This window comes from Haliotis rubra, unplaced genomic scaffold (genome assembly GCF_003918875.1).
Source record: "Haliotis rubra isolate DU_JTF1 unplaced genomic scaffold, ASM391887v1 Scf24, whole genome shotgun sequence".
Classification (NCBI taxonomy): domain Eukaryota; kingdom Metazoa; phylum Mollusca; class Gastropoda; order Lepetellida; family Haliotidae; genus Haliotis; species Haliotis rubra.
The window spans coordinates 3099458-3123597 of record NW_025766447.1 but is presented as its reverse complement, the minus strand read 5'-3'; the positions used below and the strand labels follow the sequence as shown (position 1 = coordinate 3123597).

Below are 24140 nucleotides of genomic sequence, written 5' to 3'. Positions count from 1 at the left end.
TTACAACTGTCGTAGGCTTTTAAAATGGACATTTTAATGCTTATATGTACCCCAAGGAGGACTTTTCTTCAAAGAATTCATAACCTCTCCAGGTTTGTAAAATTTTATGCAAAGGACTCACAGATTTTCAAAACTTTTATGCTCTGTCTTTGTGTCACTATTCAGACTTGTAACTTTTTTCAGGTTAATTCTGTTGCAGATACTATATCTTATTCTAAGATTTACCCAGATGTATACTAGATGTGAACTGATTATTGATTCCAGCCCCTTGGAGAGTTTTTTCTCAAGCATGTGAAGAAGGCAGTTGAGAATAGCTCTGTAAAGAGGACAGAGGACCAGGATATGGGAGATGAGCACCACTCTGAGGTGGGTGGCCAGAACTAATTGTTACACAGACATTCCTAATTTCCTTGTAGAAAAAAAACAAGCACCAGCAGTTCGTGTTCACAAATAGTCCATCTATTGAAGTTGACTACTTTATTCAGGCAGGATGTCACATGAGGTATGACATGTTCATATATGTATGGCAGAATATATCGTGTTGGAAACGCTCCTGATCAGATAGTCAGCTGGAGGACTTTGCTGCTTGCAGTTCCAAGCTTATAGGGAACTGATTACATAACAGAAACTTTCTACAATGACTTTGAGGACCCTCTGTGTGAATGATACTTGTGATGATCTAGGTTAGAATTGGTCTTCAGTAACCCATGATTGTAAGATTCAACTAATACTAGTAATAGGATCGTGTGGTCATCATCCTTGACTTGGTTGACACGTCATTGTATCCCAATTACGTAGATCGATGCTCATGCTGTTGATCACTGGATTGTCTGGTCCAGACTTGAGTATTTACAGCCTGCCGCCATATAGCTGAGTTAAACTATAACCAACTGTATCAATGACATGCACCTTTGACGGGGGCAGGTTGAAGATGTTATATAAGAAAAAATTGGTGTGATATGTTACCCTCTATTCTCAAGCCTTTTCTGTCACGATATGGCTGAAATATTGCCGATTTGACGTTAAATATTAACTCACTCACTCACTCAAGCCTTTTCTACCATTGACAAAAGAGCTACTGCATGAGTCAAGAGGTTCTGTACATCTACTGTGAAGGGTTAGACTACTGTGGGTTTGGCTTCAGGAGATGCAAGGGCCTCTCCACGGGGTGGTGATCGCTGTCAGTAAGAAGCTGTTGCTGAACCAGGCTGAGTACAACAACATCGTGGAGGACCTTGGTGGCTTCTACAGCTGGAAGCAGGATGGAAGCTGCACACACTTCATCTTCCAGGTGGGTAGGAGGGTTTCACAATCTGTAAGTGTCCATCATTAATCCTGGCTCAACAACAATCTGAAGTGTGATGTGATTGATTGGTGTAAGGCTCTTGTATACTTGAGAAGACAAAGGCAGACATCCATCCCTCCAATAACTCTGAATGTTTGGAAACTTCTGTCAGGACCTAAATGACATCCCCTTCAATATCATTCTATTTACATTTGAATTAGGCAAATTCAGATTAAAGGGAGATAATTACGCATGACTGCGTAATGTTAGGAATACTTTGTGGAGAAAATGTAATCAGGATATATATTTTTTTAACCTGTTTGTTCTGGACGTTGCCAAATGGTAGATTTCTCAGTATGCTGAATATGGATGAAGATATTTTGTAAGGTTAGGTTTTTAAGTAATCCTTTTGTTCTCTTTTCTTTTCAGGGGAGAGCCAATGATACGAGCAAAGAGTTCCGCTTGGCAAGAGATCAAGGGATCTTTATTGTCTCCCCTCACTGGCTGTTTGCAGTAAGTTTAGTCACTTACTACACCGTGACTCGTTGCTGATTAGTGATTTATTACACTGCAGTAAAGATACTGTAAGTTACTCATGTCCATGACTGGTCCACAGTACAGACATCTACTGGATGCAGGTACACCACCATCATGTGTTGATATTGTTTTTATATTTTCAGTGTAAGGAACAAACAGCAAGAGTTGATGAGGGCCAGTTTCCCCATAATTACAACCCAAACCTTAGCCTGGTGAGTTCTCCAGCGGTGCTGTGAAGGCCTTGCTTGTTAATCTGCATGGAGGACCTATCTCTGCTTCAGCATAAGTCATTATGTATTGTAACTTAGTTAGAATACATCTGTAGTTACCTGAGCTTGTATGAGGTGGATAAATGGCTTGTGTGTCTAGTACAGTAATTTAGTTTACTGCATGTTATCGTACCCCTGTGGGGAGGTTTTGTTACTGGCTGCATTCATATTGCTATAATATTGCTGAGTTTGGAGTTAAACAACAACCAATAAACTTTATTGCATATTTGAAAATATTTCTGGCACTTTTATGAGCAGACAAGTATCTTGATGCAAACAATAGAGACTATTCTGTTTTCATTGTATTATCTAGAATAGCATTTTGGTTAAATTATTTTCCTTTCCATGCTGGAAAGCTTTGTATTTCCTTCCTCAATATTGTGTTATTGACAAAAATAGCGAAACATACAATCTCAAACTCTGTCCGTTTTATCTCAAAACTGTTTCATACCCTTCTTTCTATTCATTAGCTACTATTGTGGGTGATATTCCTTGGTTCTTATCATGTGTTGACTGATGTGCAGGCAGTGTCTGGTGGCCGAACTCCAGGACGTCCCCTCGCGGAGAGCAGCTCGGAACAGCGTGAGGGGGAGTGAGAAAAAAACAATCGGAACAACAAAAGAAAGAGCATGAGAGCCTGGAAGATCAGAAGAAGCATCAGGAAGAATTAAGAAAAAAGGAAGAACAAAGACTTAAGGAGGAACAAAGAGTAAAAGAAAGACAAATAGAAGAACAAAGACTGAATGAAGAGGAACAACATCCAGACAGAGAAGGAGATCGGTCACTGGAGGATCAGCAAGAGGAGGTGGCACAGGATGAGCCCAATGTATGTACATGTGTTGTATGCTATCAGTCGGTACTCCATGTTGACCCCAGTGGTATTATTGAAGCTAATGTGCTATGCTTTATCTGACAGACTAACTTGGTAATAGACCATAGACTAAAGGACCATAGCTGTACTTGTAATAATGTTGTTTATTTAGTAGGGAGGAAGGAAGGTCATCTACCCAAATTCACACTATATGAAAACACAAGATAACTGATAATATAAGAACTGTACAGTGGAAAGGTTAGTTAAACCCCCAACTTAAGAACCAGATATTAAAGGGGTTTTCTGTGAGTCAGAGTGCAGTTGTTTGCTCGTGTGTTGAGCGTGTGGTGGTTTCTGTCTTGTAGACTGGCGTGGAGCATGATGTGGGAGGCACACTGGAGATCCGGGAAGAGCTGTCAAAACAGATGGAGGCCATCATGAACTCAGCAGGGAAGTGAGTCTGATGTTTGTACATTGAGGCCTGATTAGTTCAAACAATATACTCAAATAGTGGTAAAAGTGATCACTTACAGATTTATGATTAATAGAGACAGTCATTGTTTTGGATTATGATCTTATTCTCCTGAAAGTTTGGTCTTCTAAATGTTACTTCAATTTTGGATTGTGTGTAGTTCTGAGAATTGTCACTGTGTTTTTGCAGAGTGAAAAAACAACCAAGAAAGAAAAGCAAGCGACCTGATGGTAAGTGTTGGATATATCTGGGCACCAGTGGGGTCATGCACAAAGTTTGGGATAAAACTGTTTCATTGAATGTTTCATTTAGTTTCCATGACAACCATATTAAAAGGAAATGTGTGTGGCAATTGGTAACATGTTTATGCAGACAACTGTCTGGAAATGTGTTTTCATGTGGCTAGTACGCAGTTTCAAAGGTTTTTGAACATATGATTTTCACACAGAAGTTGGTCTTGATGTAATCCTAGATGATAAAGGCATCAGCTTGCATCCTCATATAGTTGTTAACAATGCTGGAATAAACTGCTGCTCTAGAAGCTTCCGGGTTACGCTTGACTCCAAAAGCGTCTAAATATGTTACTTTCCACATCATGAATCTAAGCAGCAACAAAGTAATACAATTACAACATTGCTTTGCTTTATGTGCCACACAACAATAGTAAGTAGTTTTGATTACTTTATGGCGGTCTTTATCAGTGAAAATGTTGCTGGAATCTTGCTGGCTTCAACACTGTGATCCTTTCACTTATGTATGTCACTATTTCACTAAACAGGAAGTGGTCAGTTCAACACATCCGGCAACACCTCGGACAGTGGACGGAGTCGGCCTTCTTCAAGACAGAGCCCATGGGCATATCAAGGTATTTGGGAAGATTACAATTGACAGCATTTTTCTCAGAATCATGTAATATAAAGAACTTTATTCCATTTTCAATCCAAAGTTTTAAAGGTTAAGTTTGTTGGTTGCACTTTCCTCTGGATGCTGTTTTAATAATTTGTCATTATGAAAATCTAGTATGTTATCAAAACTGTATGGATGATGTTTCAGATGAAAAGAAAAGTGTTAGCAGAAGAACCAGAAGTGGAAGTAAGTCATATGTAGGTGACAAGTGCCTTCCTTCAGAAGGCTTATAGGTCATGAGTCAGTCATCTAAGGTGCTGAAATTCTCTGCACAGTTGCTTGCCTAAGGAATTAATTCATGTATGTAAGATTGTCAGCACCATTCGGACATGACATCACTTTCTTTAAAAACTTAGCTCATCCACCCAATTAAAACCCAAACCCACCTAAATAAACCCAAACTCACTCGCTATTTCAAAAACATGGTTGAGAAAGCGCTTAAAAACATGGTGGGTTTGGGAAATTAGCTGTGCTTTTTACATCATGTACATATTATTGTTTTGTTGTGTAGGCAAGAGTTCTGACACCAACAGCATGCCAGAAGCTTCACAGAGTGTTCAAGTGACGTGGGATGATCCAACAGGGAGGTAGGCTGGAAATATACTGATATGTTTGTCCTCAAATGATGTGAAAGTTAACAGTGTGAAAATAGGGAAGTTTGATGTATCATTGCCTCGACAATTGTGGCCCCTTCGACACACAGAATACTGGTATTGTGGGTTCGAGTATTAGTATGCCCTTATTTTGTGGGTTCTAGCAAATGGTAACTCCCCAAACCTGCATCACTGTGGGCTTTCATCCCACATTCAGCTGACGCTACATGTTGTCACTTGAATAATGTTCAGTCAGGCCAAAACCGAATTCATTCATTTGTCATGGCACAATGTACATAATCAAATAATGGTTTGATTTCAACATTGCTGCTGCTGCAGACATACCCCAGATTTATCTGTTCAATGCATGGACAATGTCTGTTTTAAGCGACTGCAGACATACCCCAGATTTATCTGTTCAATGCATGGACAATGTCTGTTTTAAGCGACTGCAGACAGGATTGTTTGGTCACTCACTGGACTGTCCTGGTCCAGATGATATTTACATGCCACCATCATATATCTGGAATACAGCTGAGTGTGGCCTTTAAACAAACAAACAAATTTAGTACCATTCTCTGTGTGTCAACTGAGAGTAGATGTCACTGAAGTAAGGCTCTTAAATGCTATATACCCAAACTACTCACTCATATATCACCTTGTTTTTCCTGTATTTCAGACTGGAGCAGGAGAAGCTGGCTGATGAGCTGCATCGTCAGTGTAGTCAGAGTCAGAACACAGATGACTACCTGGCAGGGATCGACCTCTCAAGCTCCAACGCCCAGTTCTCTGAGCTGGAGGACCCAACAGGGACTGCCAAGGAGAATGTGTCTCGGGTAGGTCCAACATGGACATCATGTCTTGAATGTTGTACATAGAGGATGTTTGAGAAGAGGACTGATAGTTAAAATATTGGCCAAATGTAGTTATTCGTAACTACTCGTGTCCTTCCGGCAAGCCGGATGGCGTCTCGTACCCCTCCCGTGGCCATGTTTACGACTGGGCTCTGTCTAAGCGCAAAACGGGCATGGAGGTGGAAACAGTCTAGTACTATTACCATGGAAAGATAACTCTGACTTTCCTAACATAACTCCTAGAATATCTTTTTCCCGTGGGCAAAACAGCAATACAGTCCTTCCCTTTGTAAATATGTTTCAGTGTTTAAAGTCTCTGATCCTTTAGCTGAATGTTTATGTTTAAATTGTGCTTTGCATAGTTTAGCGAAGTTTCAAACTTCAACGGTGCCGCCATTTTCAGGCTTCGAAATGCATTTTACTACGAGCGATTTGATTGGTTTGCCATGATTCTTGGCAATAATGGCATACGATTGGGGTACGAGTCTTCTTGTAGGTCACGGAAAGAGGCGAGTAGTTACGAATGCAAAAGTAGTAGCATCTGGTCCAGTGCACAGTGCACAGCCATGTGTCAGGTGAGAACTGTGATTGATGTGTTTGTCAGGTTTGACGATCAAGTGTTTCCAAAGCTTTGGTCCTGCCTGACACTATATCACATTTAGTGTCTCCTGAGGTAGGTGATTTTGTTCAAATATGCTGTGAATGGAAACCTGGATTACATGATGAAAGTTGCTGCTGTTATTGAAGTTACTATGTATTGAGAACACACGCCATCAGGCAGACATGATGTTGTAACTCCTTTACTACTTTCCATTGTAGACGAGGTCCTCCAAACGAAAAAGCCAGGAAACGGTGAGAACCCCGACCCCTGAAGCTCCACCTCTTGGTGAGTCAGTACATAGAGTATACAGGAGCATTCTTTATAGAGAGTCCTCCTCCACCTCTTGGTGAGTCAGTACATAGAGTATACAGGAGCATTCTTTATAGAGAGTCCTCCTCCACCTCTTGGTGAGTCAGTACATAGAGTATACAGGAGCATTCTTTATAGAGAGTCCTCCTCCACCTCTTGGTGAGTCAGTACATAGAGTATACAGGAGCATTCTTTATAGAGAGTCCTCCTCCACCTCTTGGTGAGTCAGTACATAGAGTATACAGGAGCTTTCTTTATAGACAGTCCTCCTCCACCTCTTGGTGAGTCAGTACATAGAGTATACAGGAGCATTCTTTATAGAGAGTTCTCCTCCACCTCTTGGTGAGTCAGTACATAGAGTATACAGGAGCATTCTTTATAGAGAGTTCTCCTCCACCTCTTGGTGAGTCAGTACATAGAGTATACAGGAGCATTCTTTATAGAGAGTCCTCCTCCATCTCTTGGTGAGTCAGTACATAGAGTATACAGGAGCATTCTTTATAGACAGTTCTCCTCCACCTCTTGGTGAGTCAGTACATAGAGTATACAGGAGCACTCTTTATAGACAGTCCTCCTCCACCTCTTGGTGAGTCAGTACATAGAGTATACAGGAGCATTCTTTATAGACAGTCCTCCTCCACCTCTTGGTGAGTCAGTACATAGAGTATACAGGAGCATTCTTTATAGAGAGTCCTCCTCCACCTCTTGGTGAGTCAGTACATAGAGTATACAGGAGCATTCTTTATAGACAGTCCTCCTCCACCTCTTGGTGAGTCAGTACATAGAGTATACAGGAGCATTCTTTATAGAGTTCTCCTCCACCTCTTGGTGAGTCAGTACATAGAGTATACAGGAGCATTCTTTATAGAGAGTTCTCCTCCACCTCTTGGTGAGTCAGTACATAGAGTATACAGGAGCACTCTTTATAGACAGTCCTCCTCCACCTCTTGGTGAGTCAGTACATAGAGTATACAGGAGCATTCTTTATAGACAGTCCTCCTCCACCTCTTGGTGAGTCAGTACATAGAGTATACAGGAGCATTCTTTATAGACAGTCCTCCTCCACCTCTTGGTGAGTCAGTACATAGAGTATACAGGAGCATTCTTTATAGAGAGTTCTCCTCCACCTCTTGGTGAGTCAGTACATAGAGTATACAGGAGCATTCTTTATAGACAGTCCTCCTCCACCTCTTGGTGAGTCAGTACATAGAGTATACAGGAGCATTCTTTATAGAGAGTCCTCCTCCACCTCTTGGTGAGTCAGTACATAAAGTATACAGGAGCATTCTTTATAGACAGTCCTCCTCCACCTCTTGGTGAGTCAGTACATAGAGTATACAGGAGCATTCTTTATAGACAGTCCTCCTCCACCTCTTGGTGAGTCAGTACATAGAGTATACAGGAGCATTCTTTATAGAGAGTCCTCCTCCACCTCTTGGTGAGTCAGTACATAGAGTATACAGGAGCATTCTTTATAGACAGTCCTCCTCCACCTCTTGGTGAGTCAGTACATAGAGTATACAGGAGCATTCTTTATAGACAGTCCTCCTCCACCTCTTGGTGAGTCAGTACATAGAGTATACAGGAGCATTCTTTATAGACAGTCCTCCTCCACCTCTTGGTGAGTCAGTACATAGAGTATACAGGAGCATTCTTTATAGAGAGTTCTCCTCCACCTCTTGGTGAGTCAGTACATAGAGTATACAGGAGCATTCTTTATAGACAGTCCTCCTCCACCTCTTGGTGAGTCAGTACATAGAGTATACAGGAGCATTCTTTATAGACAGTCCTCCTCCACCTCTTGGTGAGTCAGTACATAGAGTATACAGGAGCATTCTTTATAGACAGTCCTCCACCACCTCTTGGTGAGTCAGTACATAGAGTATACAGGAGCATTCTTTATAGACAGTCCTCCTCCACCTCTTGGTGAGTCAGTACATAGAGTATACAGGAGCATTCTTTATAGACAGTCCTCCTCCACCTCTTGGTGAGTCAGTACATAGAGTATACAGGAGCATTCTTTATAGAGAGTTCTCCTCCACCTCTTGGTGAGTCAGTACATAGAGTATACAGGAGCATTCTTTATAGACAGTCCTCCTCCACCTCTTGGTGAGTCAGTACATAGAGTATACAGGAGCATTCTTTATAGAGAGTTCTCCTCCACCTCTTGGTGAGTCAGTACATAGAGTATACAGGAGCATTCTTTATAGAGAGTTCTCCTCCACCTCTTGGTGAGTCAGTACATAGAGTATACAGGAGCATTCTTTATAGAGAGTTCTCCTCCACCTCTTGGTGAGTCAGTACATAGAGTATACAGGAGCATTCTTTATAGAGAGTTCTCCTCCACCTCTTGGTGAGTCAGTACATAGAGTATACAGGAGCATTCTTTATAGACAGTCCTCCTCCACCTCTTGGTGAGTCAGTACATAGAGTATACAGGAGCATTCTTTATAGACAGTCCTCCTCCACCTCTTGGTGAGTCAGTACATAGAGTATACAGGAGCATTCTTTATAGAGAGTCCTCCTCCACCTCTTGGTGAGTCAGTACATAGAGTATACAGGAGCATTCTTTATAGAGAGTTCTCCTCCACCTCTTGGTGAGTCAGTACATAGAGTATACAGGAGCATTCTTTATAGACAGTCCTCCTCCACCTCTTGGTGAGTCAGTACATAGAGTATACAGGAGCATTCTTTATAGACAGTCCTCCTCCACCTCTTGGTGAGTCAGTACATAGAGTATACAGGAGCATTCTTTATAGACAGTCCTCCTCCACCTCTTGGTGAGTCAGTACATAGAGTATACAGGAGCATTCTTTATAGAGAGTCCTCCTCCACCTCTTGGTGAGTCAGTACATAGAGTATACAGGAGCATTCTTTATAGACAGTCCTCCTCCACCTCTTGGTGAGTCAGTACATAGAGTATACAGGAGCATTCTTTATAGAGAGTATACTCTTTCCACCTCTTGGTGAGTCAGTACATAGAGTATACAGGAGCATTCTTTATAGAGAGTCTCCTCCACCTCTTGGTGAGTCAGTACATAGAGTATACAGGAGCATTCTTTATAGAGAGTCCTCCTCCACCTCTTGGTGAGTCAGTACATAGAGTATACAGGAGCATTCTTTATAGACAGTCCTCCTCCACCTCTTGGTGAGTCAGTACATAGAGTATACAGGAGCATTCTTTATAGAGAGTCCTCCTCCACCTCTTGGTGAGTCAGTACATAGAGTATACAGGAGCATTCTTTATAGACAGTCCTCCTCCACCTCTTGGTGAGTCAGTACATAGAGTATACAGGAGCATTCTTTATAGACAGACCTCTCCTCCACCTCTTGGTGAGTCAGTACATAGAGTATACAGGAGCATTCTTTATAGACAGTCCTCCTCCACCTCTTGGTGAGTCAGTACATAGAGTATACAGGAGCATTCTTTATAGAGAGTCCTCCTCCACCTCTTGGTGAGTCAGTACATAGAGTATACAGGAGCATTCTTTATAGAGAGTCCTCCTCCACCTCTTGGTGAGTCAGTACATAGAGTATACAGGAGCATTCTTTATAGAGAGTCCTCCTCCACCTCTTGGTGAGTCAGTACATAGAGTATACAGGAGCATTCTTTATAGACAGTCCTCCTCCACCTCTTGGTGAGTCAGTACATAGAGTATACAGGAGCATTCTTTATAGACAGTTCTCCTCCACCTCTTGGTGAGTCAGTACATAGAGTATACAGGAGCATTCTTTATAGAGAGTCCTCCTCCACCTCTTGGTGAGTCAGTACATAGAGTATACAGGAGCATTCTTTATAGACAGTCCTCCTCCACCTCTTGGTGAGTCAGTACATAGAGTATACAGGAGCATTCTTTATAGAGAGTTCTCCTCCACCTCTTGGTGAGTCAGTACATAGAGTATACAGGAGCATTCTTTATAGAGAGTTCTCCTCCACCTCTTGGTGAGTCAGTACATAGAGTATACAGGAGCATTCTTTATAGACAGTCCTCCTCCACCTCTTGGTGAGTCAGTACATAGAGTATACAGGAGCATTCTTTATAGACAGTCCTCCTCCACCTCTTGGTGAGTCAGTACATAGAGTATACAGGAGCATTCTTTATAGACAGTCCTCCTCCACCTCTTGGTGAGTCAGTACATAGAGTATACAGGAGCATTCTTTATAGAGAGTCCTCCTCCACCTCTTGGTGAGTCAGTACATAGAGTATACAGGAGCATTCTTTATAGACAGTCCTCCTCCACCTCTTGGTGAGTCAGTACATAGAGTATACAGGAGCATTCTTTATAGACAGTCCTCCTCCACCTAGAGTATACAGGAGCATTCTTTATAGAGTCAGTCTTGGTGAGTCAGTACATAGAGTATACAGGAGCATTCTTTATAGACAGTCCTTTACCTCTTAGGTGAGTCAGTACATAGAGTATATAGAGCACCTCTTTATAGAGAGTTCAGTACATAGAGTATACCTCTTTATAGAGTTCTCCTCCACCTCTTGGTGAGTCAGTACATAGAGTATACAGGAGCATTCTTTATAGAGAGTTCTCCTCCACCTCTTGGTGAGTCAGTACATAGAGTATACAGGAGCATTCTTTATAGACAGTCCTCCTCCACCTCTTGGTGAGTCAGTACATAGAGTATACAGGAGCATTCTTTATAGACAGTCCTCCTCCACCTCTTGGTGAGTCAGTACATAGAGTATACAGGAGCATTCTTTATAGAGAGTCCTCCTCCACCTCTTGGTGAGTCAGTACATAGAGTATACAGGAGCATTCTTTATAGAGAGTTCTCCTCCACCTCTTGGTGAGTCAGTACATAGAGTATACAGGGCATTCTTTTATAGAGAGTCTCCTCCACCTCTTGGTGAGTCAGTACATAGAGTATACAGGAGCATTCTTTATAGACAGTCCTCCTCCACCTCTTGGTGAGTCAGTACATAGAGTATACAGGAGCATTCTTTATAGACAGTCCTCCTCCACCTCTTGGTGAGTCAGTACATAGAGTATACAGGAGCATTCTTTATAGACAGTCCTCCTCCACCTCTTGGTGAGTCAGTACATAGAGTATACAGGAGCATTCTTTATAGACAGTTCTCCTCCACCTCTTGGTGAGTCAGTACATAGAGTATACAGGAGCATTCTTTATAGAGAGTCCTCCTCCACCTCTTGGTGAGTCAGTACATAGAGTATACAGGAGCATTCTTTATAGACAGTCCTCCTCCACCTCTTGGTGAGTCAGTACATAGAGTATACAGGAGCATTCTTTATAGAGAGTCCTCCTCCACCTCTTGGTGAGTCAGTACATAGAGTATACAGGAGCATTCTTTATAGACAGTCCTCCTTCCACCTCTTGGTGAGTCAGTACATAGAGTATACAGGAGCATTCTTTATAGACAGTCCTCCTCCACCTCTTGGTGAGTCAGTACATAGAGTATACAGGAGCATTCTTTATAGAGAGTTCTCCTCCACCTCTTGGTGAGTCAGTACATAGAGTATACAGGAGCATTCTTTATAGAGAGTCCTCCTCCACCTCTTGGTCAGTCAGTAGCATAGAGTATACAGGAGCATTCTTTTTATAGACAGTCCTCCTCCACCTCTTGGTGAGTCAGTACATAGAGTATACAGGAGCATTCTTTATAGAGAGTTCTCCTCCACCTCTTGGTGAGTCAGTACATAGAGTATACAGGAGCATTCTTTATAGAGAGTTCTCCTCCACCTCTTGGTGAGTCAGTACATAGAGTATACAGGAGCATTCTTTATAGAGAGTTCTCCTCCACCTCTTGGTGAGTCAGTACATAGAGTATACAGGAGCATTCTTTATAGACAGTCCTCCTCCACCTCTTGGTGAGTCAGTACATAGAGTATACAGGAGCATTCTTTATAGACAGTCCTCCTCCACCTCTTGGTGAGTCAGTACATAGAGTATACAGGAGCATTCTTTATAGACAGTCCTCCTCCACCTCTTGGTGAGTCAGTACATAGAGTATACAGGAGCATTCTTTATAGACAGTCCTCCTCCACCTCTTGGTGAGTCAGTACATAGAGTATACAGGAGCATTCTTTATAGACAGTCCTCCTCCACCTCTTGGTGAGTCAGTACATAGAGTATACAGGAGCATTCTTTATAGACAGTCCTCCTCCACCTCTTGGTGAGTCAGTACATAGAGTATACAGGAGCATTCTTTATAGAGAGTTCTCCTCCACCTCTTGGTGAGTCAGTACATAGAGTATACAGGAGCATTCTTTATAGACAGTCCTCCTCCACCTCTTGGTGAGTCAGTACATAGAGTATACAGGAGCATTCTTTATAGACAGTCCTCCTCCACCTCTTGGTGAGTCAGTACATAGAGTATACAGGAGCATTCTTTATAGAGAGTTCTCCTCCACCTCTTGGTGAGTCAGTACATAGAGTATACAGGAGCATTCTTTATAGAGAGTCCTCCTCCACCTCTTGGTGAGTCAGTACATAGAGTATACAGGAGCATTCTTTATAGACAGTCCTCCACCTCTTGGTGAGTCAGTACATAGAGTATACAGGAGCATTCTTTATAGACAGTCCTCCTCCACCTCTTGGTGAGTCAGTACATAGAGTATACAGGAGCATTCTTTATAGAGAGTCCTCCTCCACCTCTTGGTGAGTCAGTACATAGAGTATACAGGAGCATTCTTTATAGACAGTCCTCCTCCACCTCTTGGTGAGTCAGTACATAGAGTATACAGGAGCATTCTTTATAGAGAGTCCTCCTCCACCTCTTGGTGAGTCAGTACATAGAGTATACAGGAGCATTCTTTATAGACAGTCCTCCTCCACCTCTTGGTGAGTCAGTACATAGAGTATACAGGAGCATTCTTTATAGACAGTCCTCCTCCACCTCTTGGTGAGTCAGTACATAGAGTATACAGGAGCATTCTTTATAGACAGTCCTCCTCCACCTCTTGGTGAGTCAGTACATAGAGTATACAGGAGCATTCTTTATAGACAGTCCTCCTCCACCTCTTGGTGAGTCAGTACATAGAGTATACAGGAGCATTCTTTATAGAGAGTCCTCCTCCACCTCTTGGTGAGTCAGTACATAGAGTATACAGGAGCATTCTTTATAGAGAGTTCTCCTCCACCTCTTGGTGAGTCAGTACATAGAGTATACAGGAGCATTCTTTATAGAGAGTCCTCCTCCACCTCTTGGTGAGTCAGTACATAGAGTATACAGGAGCATTCTTTATAGAGAGTCCTCCTCCACCTCTTGGTGAGTCAGTACATAGAGTATACAGGAGCATTCTTTATAGAGAGTCCTCCTCCACCTCTTGGTGAGTCAGTACATAGAGTATACAGGAGCATTCTTTATAGAGAGTCCTCCTCCACCTCTTGGTGAGTCAGTACATAGAGTATACAGGAGCATTCTTTATAGACAGTCCTCCACCTCTTGGTGAGTCAGTACATAGAGTATACAGGAGCATTCTTTATAGAGAGTCCTCCTCCACCTCTTGGTGAGTCAGTACATAGAGTATACAGGAGCATTCTTTATAGAGAGTTCTCCTCCACCTCTTGGTGAGTCAGTACATAGAGTATACAGGAGCATTCTTTATAGAGAGTTCTCCTCCACCTCTTGGTGAGTCAGTACATAGAGTATACAGGAGCATTCTTTATAGACAGTCCTCCTCCACCTCTTGGTGAGTCAGTACATAGAGTATACAGGAGCATTCTTTATAGACAGTCCTCCTCCACCTCTTGGTGAGTCAGTACATAGAGTATACAGGAGCATTCTTTATAGACAGTCCTCCTCCACCTCTTGGTGAGTCAGTACATAGAGTATACAGGAGCATTCTTTATAGAGAGTCCTCCTCCACCTCTTGGTGAGTCAGTACATAGAGTATACAGGAGCATTCTTTATAGACAGTCCTCCTCCACCTCTTGGTGAGTCAGTACATAGAGTATACAGGAGCATTCTTTATAGAGAGTCCTCCTCCACCTCTTGGTGAGTCAGTACATAGAGTATACAGGAGCATTCTTTATAGAGAGTCCTCCTCCACCTCTTGGTGAGTCAGTACATAGAGTATACAGGAGCATTCTTTATAGACAGTCCTCCTCCACCTCTTGGTGAGTCAGTACATAGAGTATACAGGAGCATTCTTTATAGACAGTCCTCCTCCACCTCTTGGTGAGTCAGTACATAGAGTATACAGGAGCATTCTTTATAGAGAGTTCTCCTCCACCTCTTGGTGAGTCAGTACATAGAGTATACAGGAGCATTCTTTATAGAGAGTCCTCCTCCACCTCTTGGTGAGTCAGTACATAGAGTATACAGGAGCATTCTTTATAGACAGTCCTCCTCCACCTCTTGGTGAGTCAGTACATAGAGTATACAGGAGCATTCTTTATAGACAGTCCTCCTCCACCTCTTGGTGAGTCAGTACATAGAGTATACAGGAGCATTCTTTATAGAGAGTTCCTCCTCCACCTCTTGGTGAGTCAGTACATAGAGTATACAGGAGCATTCTTTATAGAGAGTCCTCCTCCACCTCTTGGTGAGTCAGTACATAGAGTATACAGGAGCATTCTTTATAGACAGTCCTCCTCCACCTCTTGGTGAGTCAGTACATAGAGTATACAGGAGCATTCTTTATAGAGTCCTCCTCCACCTCTTGGTGAGTCAGTACATAGAGTATACAGGAGCATTCTTTATAGACAGTCCTCCTCCACCTCTTGGTGAGTCAGTACATAGAGTATACAGGAGCATTCTTTATAGAGAGTTCTCCTCCACCTCTTGGTGAGTCAGTACATAGAGTATACAGGAGCACTCTTTATAGACAGTCCTCCTCCACCTCTTGGTGAGTCAGTACATAGAGTATACAGGAGCATTCTTTATAGACAGTCCTCCTCCACCTCTTGGTGAGTCAGTACATAGAGTATACAGGAGCATTCTTTATAGAGAGTTCTCCTCCACCTCTTGGTGAGTCAGTACATAGAGTATACAGGAGCATTCTTTATAGAGAGTCCTCCTCCACCTCTTGGTGAGTCAGTACATAGAGTATACAGGAGCATTCTTTATAGAGAGTTCTCCTCCACCTCTTGGTGAGTCAGTACATAGAGTATACAGGAGCATTCTTTATAGAGAGTCCTCCTCCACCTCTTGGTGAGTCAGTACATAGAGTATACAGGAGCATTCTTTATAGACAGTCCTCCACCTCTTGGTGAGTCAGTACATAGAGTATACAGGAGCATTCTTTATAGACAGTCCTCCTCCACCTCTTGGTGAGTCAGTACATAGAGTATACAGGAGCATTCTTTATAGAGAGTCCTCCTCCACCTCTTGGTGAGTCAGTACATAGAGTATACAGGAGCATTCTTTATAGAGAGTCCTCCTCCACCTCTTGGTGAGTCAGTACATAGAGTATACAGGAGCATTCTTTATAGAGAGTCCTCCTCCACCTCTTGGTGAGTCAGTACATAGAGTATACAGGAGCTTCTTTATAGACAGTCCTCCTCCACCTCTTGGTGAGTCAGTACATAGAGTATACAGGAGCATTCTTTATAGAGAGTTCTCCTCCACCTCTTGGTGAGTCTGTACATAGAGTATACAGGAGCATTCTTTATAGACAGTCCTCCTCCACCTCTTGGTGAGTCAGTACATAGAGTATACAGGAGCATTCTTTATAGAGAGTTCTCCTCCACCTCTTGGTGAGTCAGTACATAGAGTATACAGGAGCATTCTTTATAGACAGTCCTCCTCCACCTGTTGGTGAGTCAGTACATAGAGTATACAGGAGCATTCTTTATAGAGAGTTCTCCTCCACCTCTTGGTGAGTCAGTACATAGAGTATACAGGAGCATTCTTTATAGAGAGTTCAGTACATAGAGTATACAGGAGCTTTCTTTAGTCCTCCTCCACCTCTTGGTGAGTCAGTACATAGAGTATACAGGAGCATTCTTTATAGAGAGTCCTCCTCCACCTCTTGGTGAGTCAGTACATAGAGTATACAGGAGCATTCTTTATAGACAGTCCTCCTCCACCTCTTGGTGAGTCAGTACATAGAGTATACAGGAGCATTCTTTATAGAGAGTTCTCCTCCACCTCTTGGTGAGTCAGTACATAGAGTATACAGGAGCATTCTTTATAGACAGTCCTCCTCCACCTCTTGGTGAGTCAGTACATAGAGTATACAGGAGCATTCTTTATAGAGAGTTCTCTCCACCCACCTCTTGGTGAGTCAGTACATAGAGTATACAGGAGCATTCTTTATAGAGAGTTCTCTCCACCTCTTGGTGAGTCAGTACATAGAGTATACAGGAGCATTCTTTATAGAGAGTTCTCCTCCACCTCTTGGTGAGTCAGTACATAGAGTATACAGGAGCATTCTTTATAGACAGTCCTCCTCCACCTCTTGGTGAGTCAGTACATAGAGTATACAGGAGCATTCTTTATAGTCAGTACATAGTATACAGGAGCATTCTTTATAGACCTCCACCTCTTGGTGAGTCAGTACATAGAGTATACAGGAGCATTCTTTATAGACAGTCCTCCTCCACCTCTTGGTGAGTCAGTACATAGAGTATACAGGAGCATTCTTTATAGACAGTCCTCCTCCACCTCTTGGTGAGTCAGTACATAGAGTATACAGGAGCATTCTTTATAGACAGTCCTCCTCCACCTCTTGGTGAGTCAGTACATAGAGTATACAGGAGCATTCTTTATAGAGAGTCCTCCTCCACCTCTTGGTGAGTCAGTACATAGAGTATACAGGAGCATTCTTTATAGAGAGTTCTCCTCCACCTCTTGGTGAGTCAGTACATAGAGTATACAGGAGCATTCTTTATAGACAGTCCTCCTCCACCTCTTGGTGAGTCAGTACATAGAGTATACAGGAGCATTCTTTATAGACAGTCCTCCTCCACCTCTTGGTGAGTCAGTACATAGAGTATACAGGAGCATTCTTTATAGAGAGTTCTCCTCCACCTCTTGGTGAGTCAGTACATAGAGTATACAGGAGCATTCTTTATAGACAGTCCTCCTCCACCTCTTGGTGAGTCAGTACATAGAGTATACAGGAGCATTCTTTATAGAGAGTCCTCCTCCACCTCTTGGTGAGTCAGTACATAGAGTATACAGGAGCACTCTTTATAGACAGTCCTCCTCCACCTCTTGGTGAGTCAGTACATAGAGTATACAGGAGCACTCTTTATAGACAGTCCTCCTCCACCTCTTGGTGAGTCAGTACATAGAGTATACAGGAGCACTCTTTATAGAGAGTCCTCGGTATAGAAGGCTAGAATGAGATTTCTTGTTGATCCTTCCATTCATACCATACACAAAGTTTTCACATCCAATACACATTCAGCTAAAGACTATATCATACATTTTGCAGCATTCCCTGAACCACGTAGAACTAGCAGGGTGATGTCGCCTCAGCCTATTGAAATCTTGGAGGAGGAACAAAAGAAGAAAGAACGGAAACTCCCAGTGATACTGGTGTCTGGAATGCAGCATGATGTAAGTATGCAGTGATGTAAGTGAGCAACCATGTAAGTGAACAGTGATGTGCTTCTTGTTTCCTGACACTTTCAGGTTTGAAGTAATAATTGGTTTCTCTTTAAATATGATATTGTTATCAAACAGAAAAGGGTAAGGCTTCTCTGATGTTTCACTTTGCAACTTGCTACTGTTACTGTAGTGATGATAGTTGTTTGCCTGCTGTGTGAACAGACCATGTGATGTATGTGGGTGTTGCAGGAGCGTGTGGACTACGGAGCACTGGTGGAGCAACTGGGAGGGAAGTTGTTGGACTCGCAACACTTTGATACATCTTGTACACATCTAGTTGTAGGTGAGTCTGTCACACATCTTGTAACCTGTTGTTGGTGAGTCAGTTGTGCTGCTTGTACATTTCCTGAAGTAGATAGGTACATCGCATTTCTTGTACACGTCTGGTTGTACAAGTGTCTGCCATACTCCTTGTACACATCAAATAAAATTTGGGTATCTCATCCCAAGACTTCTCAGACAATCAAGCCAACCATCTCCATGTTCCAGTTTCTCTTCACAGTGCACAAATTTATTTTTAAATACCACAAACAAATTACGACATCTCTGGTGTCACACATCTTTGGTACTGTTTGTGACATTCTCAACATGTACTATATACTTGAGAGTGCTGTTTCAGAGACACCAGCACGGAATGAGAAGTTCCTGGCCTGTGTGGCTGCAGGGAAATGGGTGCTACATAAGTCCTACTTTGAGGCATGTCGAAGAGAGGGATACTTTGTCAAGGTACTAGCATTTATAACTGAAACAGGACTATTATGTTTATAGTGATTAATGTTTGTTAATCATCAGATCATATATGGCTAATATATATATATAACAGATTTGATGCATGTCATGGTATTCACGTCATGGTAAATGTGGATTGATGCTCATGATGTAATCACTGGATTGTCTGATCTGAATTATTTGTAGACTGTTATTGTATAGCTGGATTACTGCTGAGTGGAGCTAAACAATAAACAAACATGAAACCAGATTCAGTTTTATACAGACTGCTGTTACGTAGCTGTTATATTTCAGACTTCAGAGTGAAACAACTCACAGGTCACTACTTGGTTCACTCAGTTTAGTATTAATGTATCGCGAGATAGTGTCGTCCTTTATGTCATCATTTTGGATTTCCACTGAAACATGATGGTAAAAGGTGTGCTAATTGTTTCCACGTCAATGTTACATGTCTACAGGAGGAGTGTCACGAGTGGGGAAGTGATGCAACTCATAACATCATGCTCAACATGAACGCCCAGTGTAGCAAACTAGCAGCTGCAGCTAACAGGTGGAGACAGAAGGTCAAGGAAATGAAAAAGGTACCCCCATTATTTTGAATTCACTTGTGGTATCATACCAGGTTGCGGCTCCCATGAAATACACTGAATGGAACTCCATGTTGATGCTCTGTGATTGAATTCCCATGTAGTATCTCAAGATGTGGTCTTGCATCTATCACACTGGTCAAAGGTGGAAGTTCTTGTTTTCCATTCTTGTGTCAAGGAACATTCAGAATACTTTCAGTCACATTTTAGACGTTGAATGACAGAACTAAAAGGACAATTATGGATTTGAGCTTCATTCTTCTTTCAGTGGCACATATCATTTCTTCTTTCAGTGGCACATATCATTTAGGTGGTTGTACCCTTATCACTTGCTTGATAAAGCTGTAACTTCCAGTACCAAAATGTTGCATTTCAAAGGAGCTAATGGAGAAATCCATATGTCAGCTCACTCATCATACAACATATGTTGCACTGAGTTGCTTTTACTCACATGTATCTGTGGCATGTTTGATGTTACTTTGAAATCTAATTTAGACCTGTTATTTCCATAATGGGTATGAAGCTGACACTCAACACTTTCCTCTATATTCCCAGGTTGACCCACTCTGTCGAGGTGCTTTTGAAGGATGGCAAGTTATTCTATGTACAGACAAGAATAGAGAGAGTAACTTCTCCCGACTGTTACAAGCAGGTGGAGCTGAGGTGCTGCCCCTCAAGTAAGTACAGTACTCAGAGATCAAGTTCTTGTGTATGGTTGTTATACGATGTGACCACTGTATTACTGGACATGGTCTGGAGTAGAATACGCAGGTCTTAAATCAGGAGTAGTTAGGCAATGCTGGTTGCAGAGAGCCTTTGGATGGGTGACTATTTGCCAGCTTGTCTCCGAAGCGTTTCCTGGGCTTTGGGCTTGCCACACACTGAGGCACATGTAGCACATGTGGTGTTTCCTTGGACATGTGACTTTGTTTGGAATATGCCACTGCTCACTCAGCAGTAACTGGTTACGCTGAAGGATAACGTAACTGTTAATCTTCACATGCAGCTTGGCTTGCAATGCTCAACATAAAACTGACCAGTTGTCTCTGTAATGGTGTATTTGCTTGAATACAAATATCTGTGTTGATACTGAAAATGATTTTTTCAGTGAATGACTTGGAGATCAATTGTTTGGCTTTGGGGACATTCATTCAGGAGAGTTGCTGAAATCAGTGTATTGTATGAAATTTGCATAGCATCAGATGACATTTGTGATTTGTGGGTTGTGTAGATTCTGATTTGTGTTTCCAATCTGTTGCAGACCACCATTCAGCAGTGATGTTACTGCCACGCATGCATTCCTTGAACTTAACAAAGTTAAACTATCTCAGGTTCGTACTGCTCAACATTTTACACAGATGCTCACCTATTTCTCAGCTTACTCTGTGCTGGTGGATCAGTTTAAAGAAATATCTTTGTCATGGAATTTAGAAATATTCAACATCTGTGTTGTTTTAATGTCACACATTTCATTTGAGCATATCCTTGTTGCTTTCAGTAAAAATGCCCGTTCATGTGAAGCGTTAGAGTGTTGATAATCTTTTTCTTTTTTGGAGGGCTTTCAGTTTCAGATCATGTGCTTGCTTCTATATTATGAAATCCATATTCATGGAGTTTATGCAAAATAATCATTATATAGTGTTTGGGGATTTTTCAATGTTTTGATTGTGTTTGGATTTTTTAGCATTTTATCATGTGTACAGATTAATAACGACTTTCTTGTTCATTAGGATGATCTGGAAAATCTCATCAAATCCCATATCCATTGTCTGAAGCCGGAGTTTATCGCAGCCCATCTGACTGAGGACCCTTGCCCCAACCCTGATGACTACAGTCCACCAGAAATCACCGCATTACGAGCTAGGTACGGAGCAACTCAATCTGCGCAGTACCGGTATTCCACAATACTGTGTGATGCCTCTGTCTTTGTGTTTGGCATAATTGAATACCATATGGCAAGAAAGATTCTGTGGGGACCTTCCTCTTAAATGATAGTATGAGATAGTGGAATTTGAGGTGACATAGTTTTTTTAAAATGATTGATTACCAAGTCTGTGGATAAGACTATTAAAATAACTGGAACAAGGTTTTCTTTTAAGGTTTGCATTCTTTACCATGATGAGTAGCAGCTCTGATCTGTTAACATGCATTACATTACAAGGGAACATTTTCTGTATAAGTACACTTCACTGAATTTGTAAGTTTTTTGGTTCAAAAGCATTTTATATTTGGGAAAGAATTGTTAATGTTCAATGCTGTAACAAATGTTTGGATGTCAGTCTTCCAGATTCCATGCCGGCAAAGAGAAAGAATTCAGCAACGGAGGGCTCTGGGAAACGACCACGCAGACATTGAAACTTTCTTTGGTGTAAATACGTGTATAGACTTGTACATTTTGTGAAGACAGTTGTACAGTTTTGTATATTGCTGAAATTCTTGTTAAGAACAATACTTTTAGATTATGCATGGTAGATATTGTGTTGTAACTTGGCCAAAGAAACAGTTTACAATTTAAATTTTAAATTGGATGATTAAGAATATCCTTTGTATCATGTATGGAAAGAAAAATGTAATGCAACCAGTTATTTATGTTGACCTTTGATTTGTACACAAGTGACTCTGACTTGTGTAGAATGTTATGTAGCTACATGTATGATAAATTACAAGTTTGGAACTTGAGTTTAATGACCCATAACCTGCAGGAGAAACATGAATGTTGTACTGGTATATATATATTTATCATCCAAAACTGTGTTCCACGGGAGATATCGCTTGTGTGAGATCATATGATATCTCCTAGGAGATATCGTTTTGACAGTAGATTTTGTACAATGCCCTGACAATGCTATGACGTCATCAACTTGATGATGTCACAATGCTATGACATCACTGCACAGCAAGTCTAATGGTAGTACAGTGTTGAGAGATGTAAATTTTTCATTGAAAACTAATGAAGAATGATTTTTGATGATAAATAGAATCTCACCCTCGTGTCTACTGATATCAATTAGATCAACACTCGTTGATGAAAGTGAAAATATCCTCGGCAAGCCTCGGATATTTGTAACTTTATCAACTCGTGTTGATATAATCGATATCAGTAGACACTTGGGTGAGGTTCTCTATATACTACTCAAGAGAAGTCGGGCCACACCCACATATTTCACACAGCTGACGTTAATCTGTCAACACATGACAGTTACTATGGTAATATGGAAGAATTGGTAGTTTTAGACTTATTTTTATAGTGGTATGCATGGTTTTGCACAACACAGAAATGTGTGTCTGGCCCGCACAAACACCAAATGAATACAGAAAGAATATATTTTGTGTCATGAGAGATCTAGAATAGTATTCATTGTAATTATGAAATAATCACTAAATGTTATGGTTCAGCACACTACAGCATTTCAATACTTTACAGGAAGGTCCTATAGCCTGCGAGGACCCTTGAAATTGGTAATTGGGGGTCTCAACAGAACCCTGGTGTATATATTTCCTAAAACAGTTTGAAGTTTCTGTTGGTCAGTCTAATACCGTCTGCCTACTTAAAATGTGCATTATGCAAAATAATACCAATGAACTAAAGTAATATGAATTTGCTTTTCTACCAGTATTCTGTTACGTGTGTATAGTGCCTTATTTATGAAAGCTGTGTGCTGTGTTTGCCAAGGTTGTTGGGTGTTCCAGAGAACCATGCCTATGTAAACATGAGCAGTTGGGGGAAAACAGATAAACAGTTGTCTCAGAATGTTTATGTTTGAATGATGATAAATTCCCAGATAGTATTTCTGATCACTGATCACATATATGCTGTTGTGACCTATTTTGTACAGTTTGTATTTCAGAATTATTCAGAATTGTTGCATTTATCATTTGGGAGTTGGCCCCAAAGAAGGAACAGTCAGCTTCATTTGCATTTATCTAATGACATTGTCAGTGTGTAACTTGCCTGTACAATGTCTCTGTTCAAGTATGAAGTCTTTGAAGTCATGTATATGTACAGGAATTGGTTTCTAATGCTGATGGTTGTCTGTAGATGAGGCATACGGGATGTGTACACATGAATGTGGGCAGATTGGGTGTTTGGGTTTGCAGGGATGTATGAGAAGTGTGACAAGGGCGTGCATGGTTTGTGTAATTGTGTATTGTGTTCCTGGTAAATCACAGAGCTGTCATTTTGCAACATATTTAGTGAAATTTAAAATTCTTTCTGGAAATTATTCTAAGTCCTTTAATGCTGACTTCATTATCTGTATGTACCTTTATTGAATGCCAAATTTTGTAATGTTTACTTTGGGAGACATTTTTGTCAGAAAGATGTTAACAACTTATCACTTCTGTCAATCGTAGTTCAACATTAAAAAAGTCATTTATCAAGCTTCCCAAGCTATATGTGTCAAAACGCATTTGAAGCTTCCATAGCTGGGTTACAGTATGGTCAAAGGTGCTTTAGTTTCATCTATAACCAGGAGTCTCTGTTCTTTAGTTTGAATCCCAGGTTAATCTTGGTCTGTCGGATGTGATCCTTGTTTGTTGGTTCAACAAAGTAGTAAATGTCCAGGCCTGTGTCACTTTGGGCTTTCTGCTAAAGCCTGAATAACTCTCTCACTTAGTAATGGTGTGGGCATTTTGTAAGAAACTTATTAATCTCTT

At 41.4% G+C, this 24140-nt stretch overlaps 1 protein-coding gene across 1 annotated transcript in view; it reads left to right on the top strand.

Annotated features, from left to right (window-relative positions):
• The window catches only part of LOC124278635 (DNA topoisomerase 2-binding protein 1-like), a 55894-nt gene extending 33676 nt beyond the window's left edge, over positions 1 to 22218 (top strand). Inside the window, 21 exon segments of the mRNA XM_046714402.1 lie at positions 265 to 366; positions 1145 to 1291; positions 1715 to 1798; positions 1966 to 2034; positions 2616 to 2685; positions 2688 to 2917; positions 3268 to 3356; positions 3564 to 3604; positions 4153 to 4239; positions 4428 to 4466; positions 4792 to 4867; positions 5553 to 5709; positions 6547 to 6613; positions 17993 to 18117; positions 18358 to 18451; positions 18788 to 18894; positions 19356 to 19478; positions 20040 to 20161; positions 20746 to 20815; positions 21215 to 21348; positions 21764 to 22218. Of these exon segments, the coding sequence (XP_046570358.1) occupies positions 265 to 366; positions 1145 to 1291; positions 1715 to 1798; positions 1966 to 2034; positions 2616 to 2685; positions 2688 to 2917; positions 3268 to 3356; positions 3564 to 3604; positions 4153 to 4239; positions 4428 to 4466; positions 4792 to 4867; positions 5553 to 5709; positions 6547 to 6613; positions 17993 to 18117; positions 18358 to 18451; positions 18788 to 18894; positions 19356 to 19478; positions 20040 to 20161; positions 20746 to 20815; positions 21215 to 21348; positions 21764 to 21839 (2109 nt within the window). The 3' untranslated portion in view covers positions 21840 to 22218.
• The last annotated feature ends 1922 nt before the right edge of the window (positions 22219 to 24140 follow it).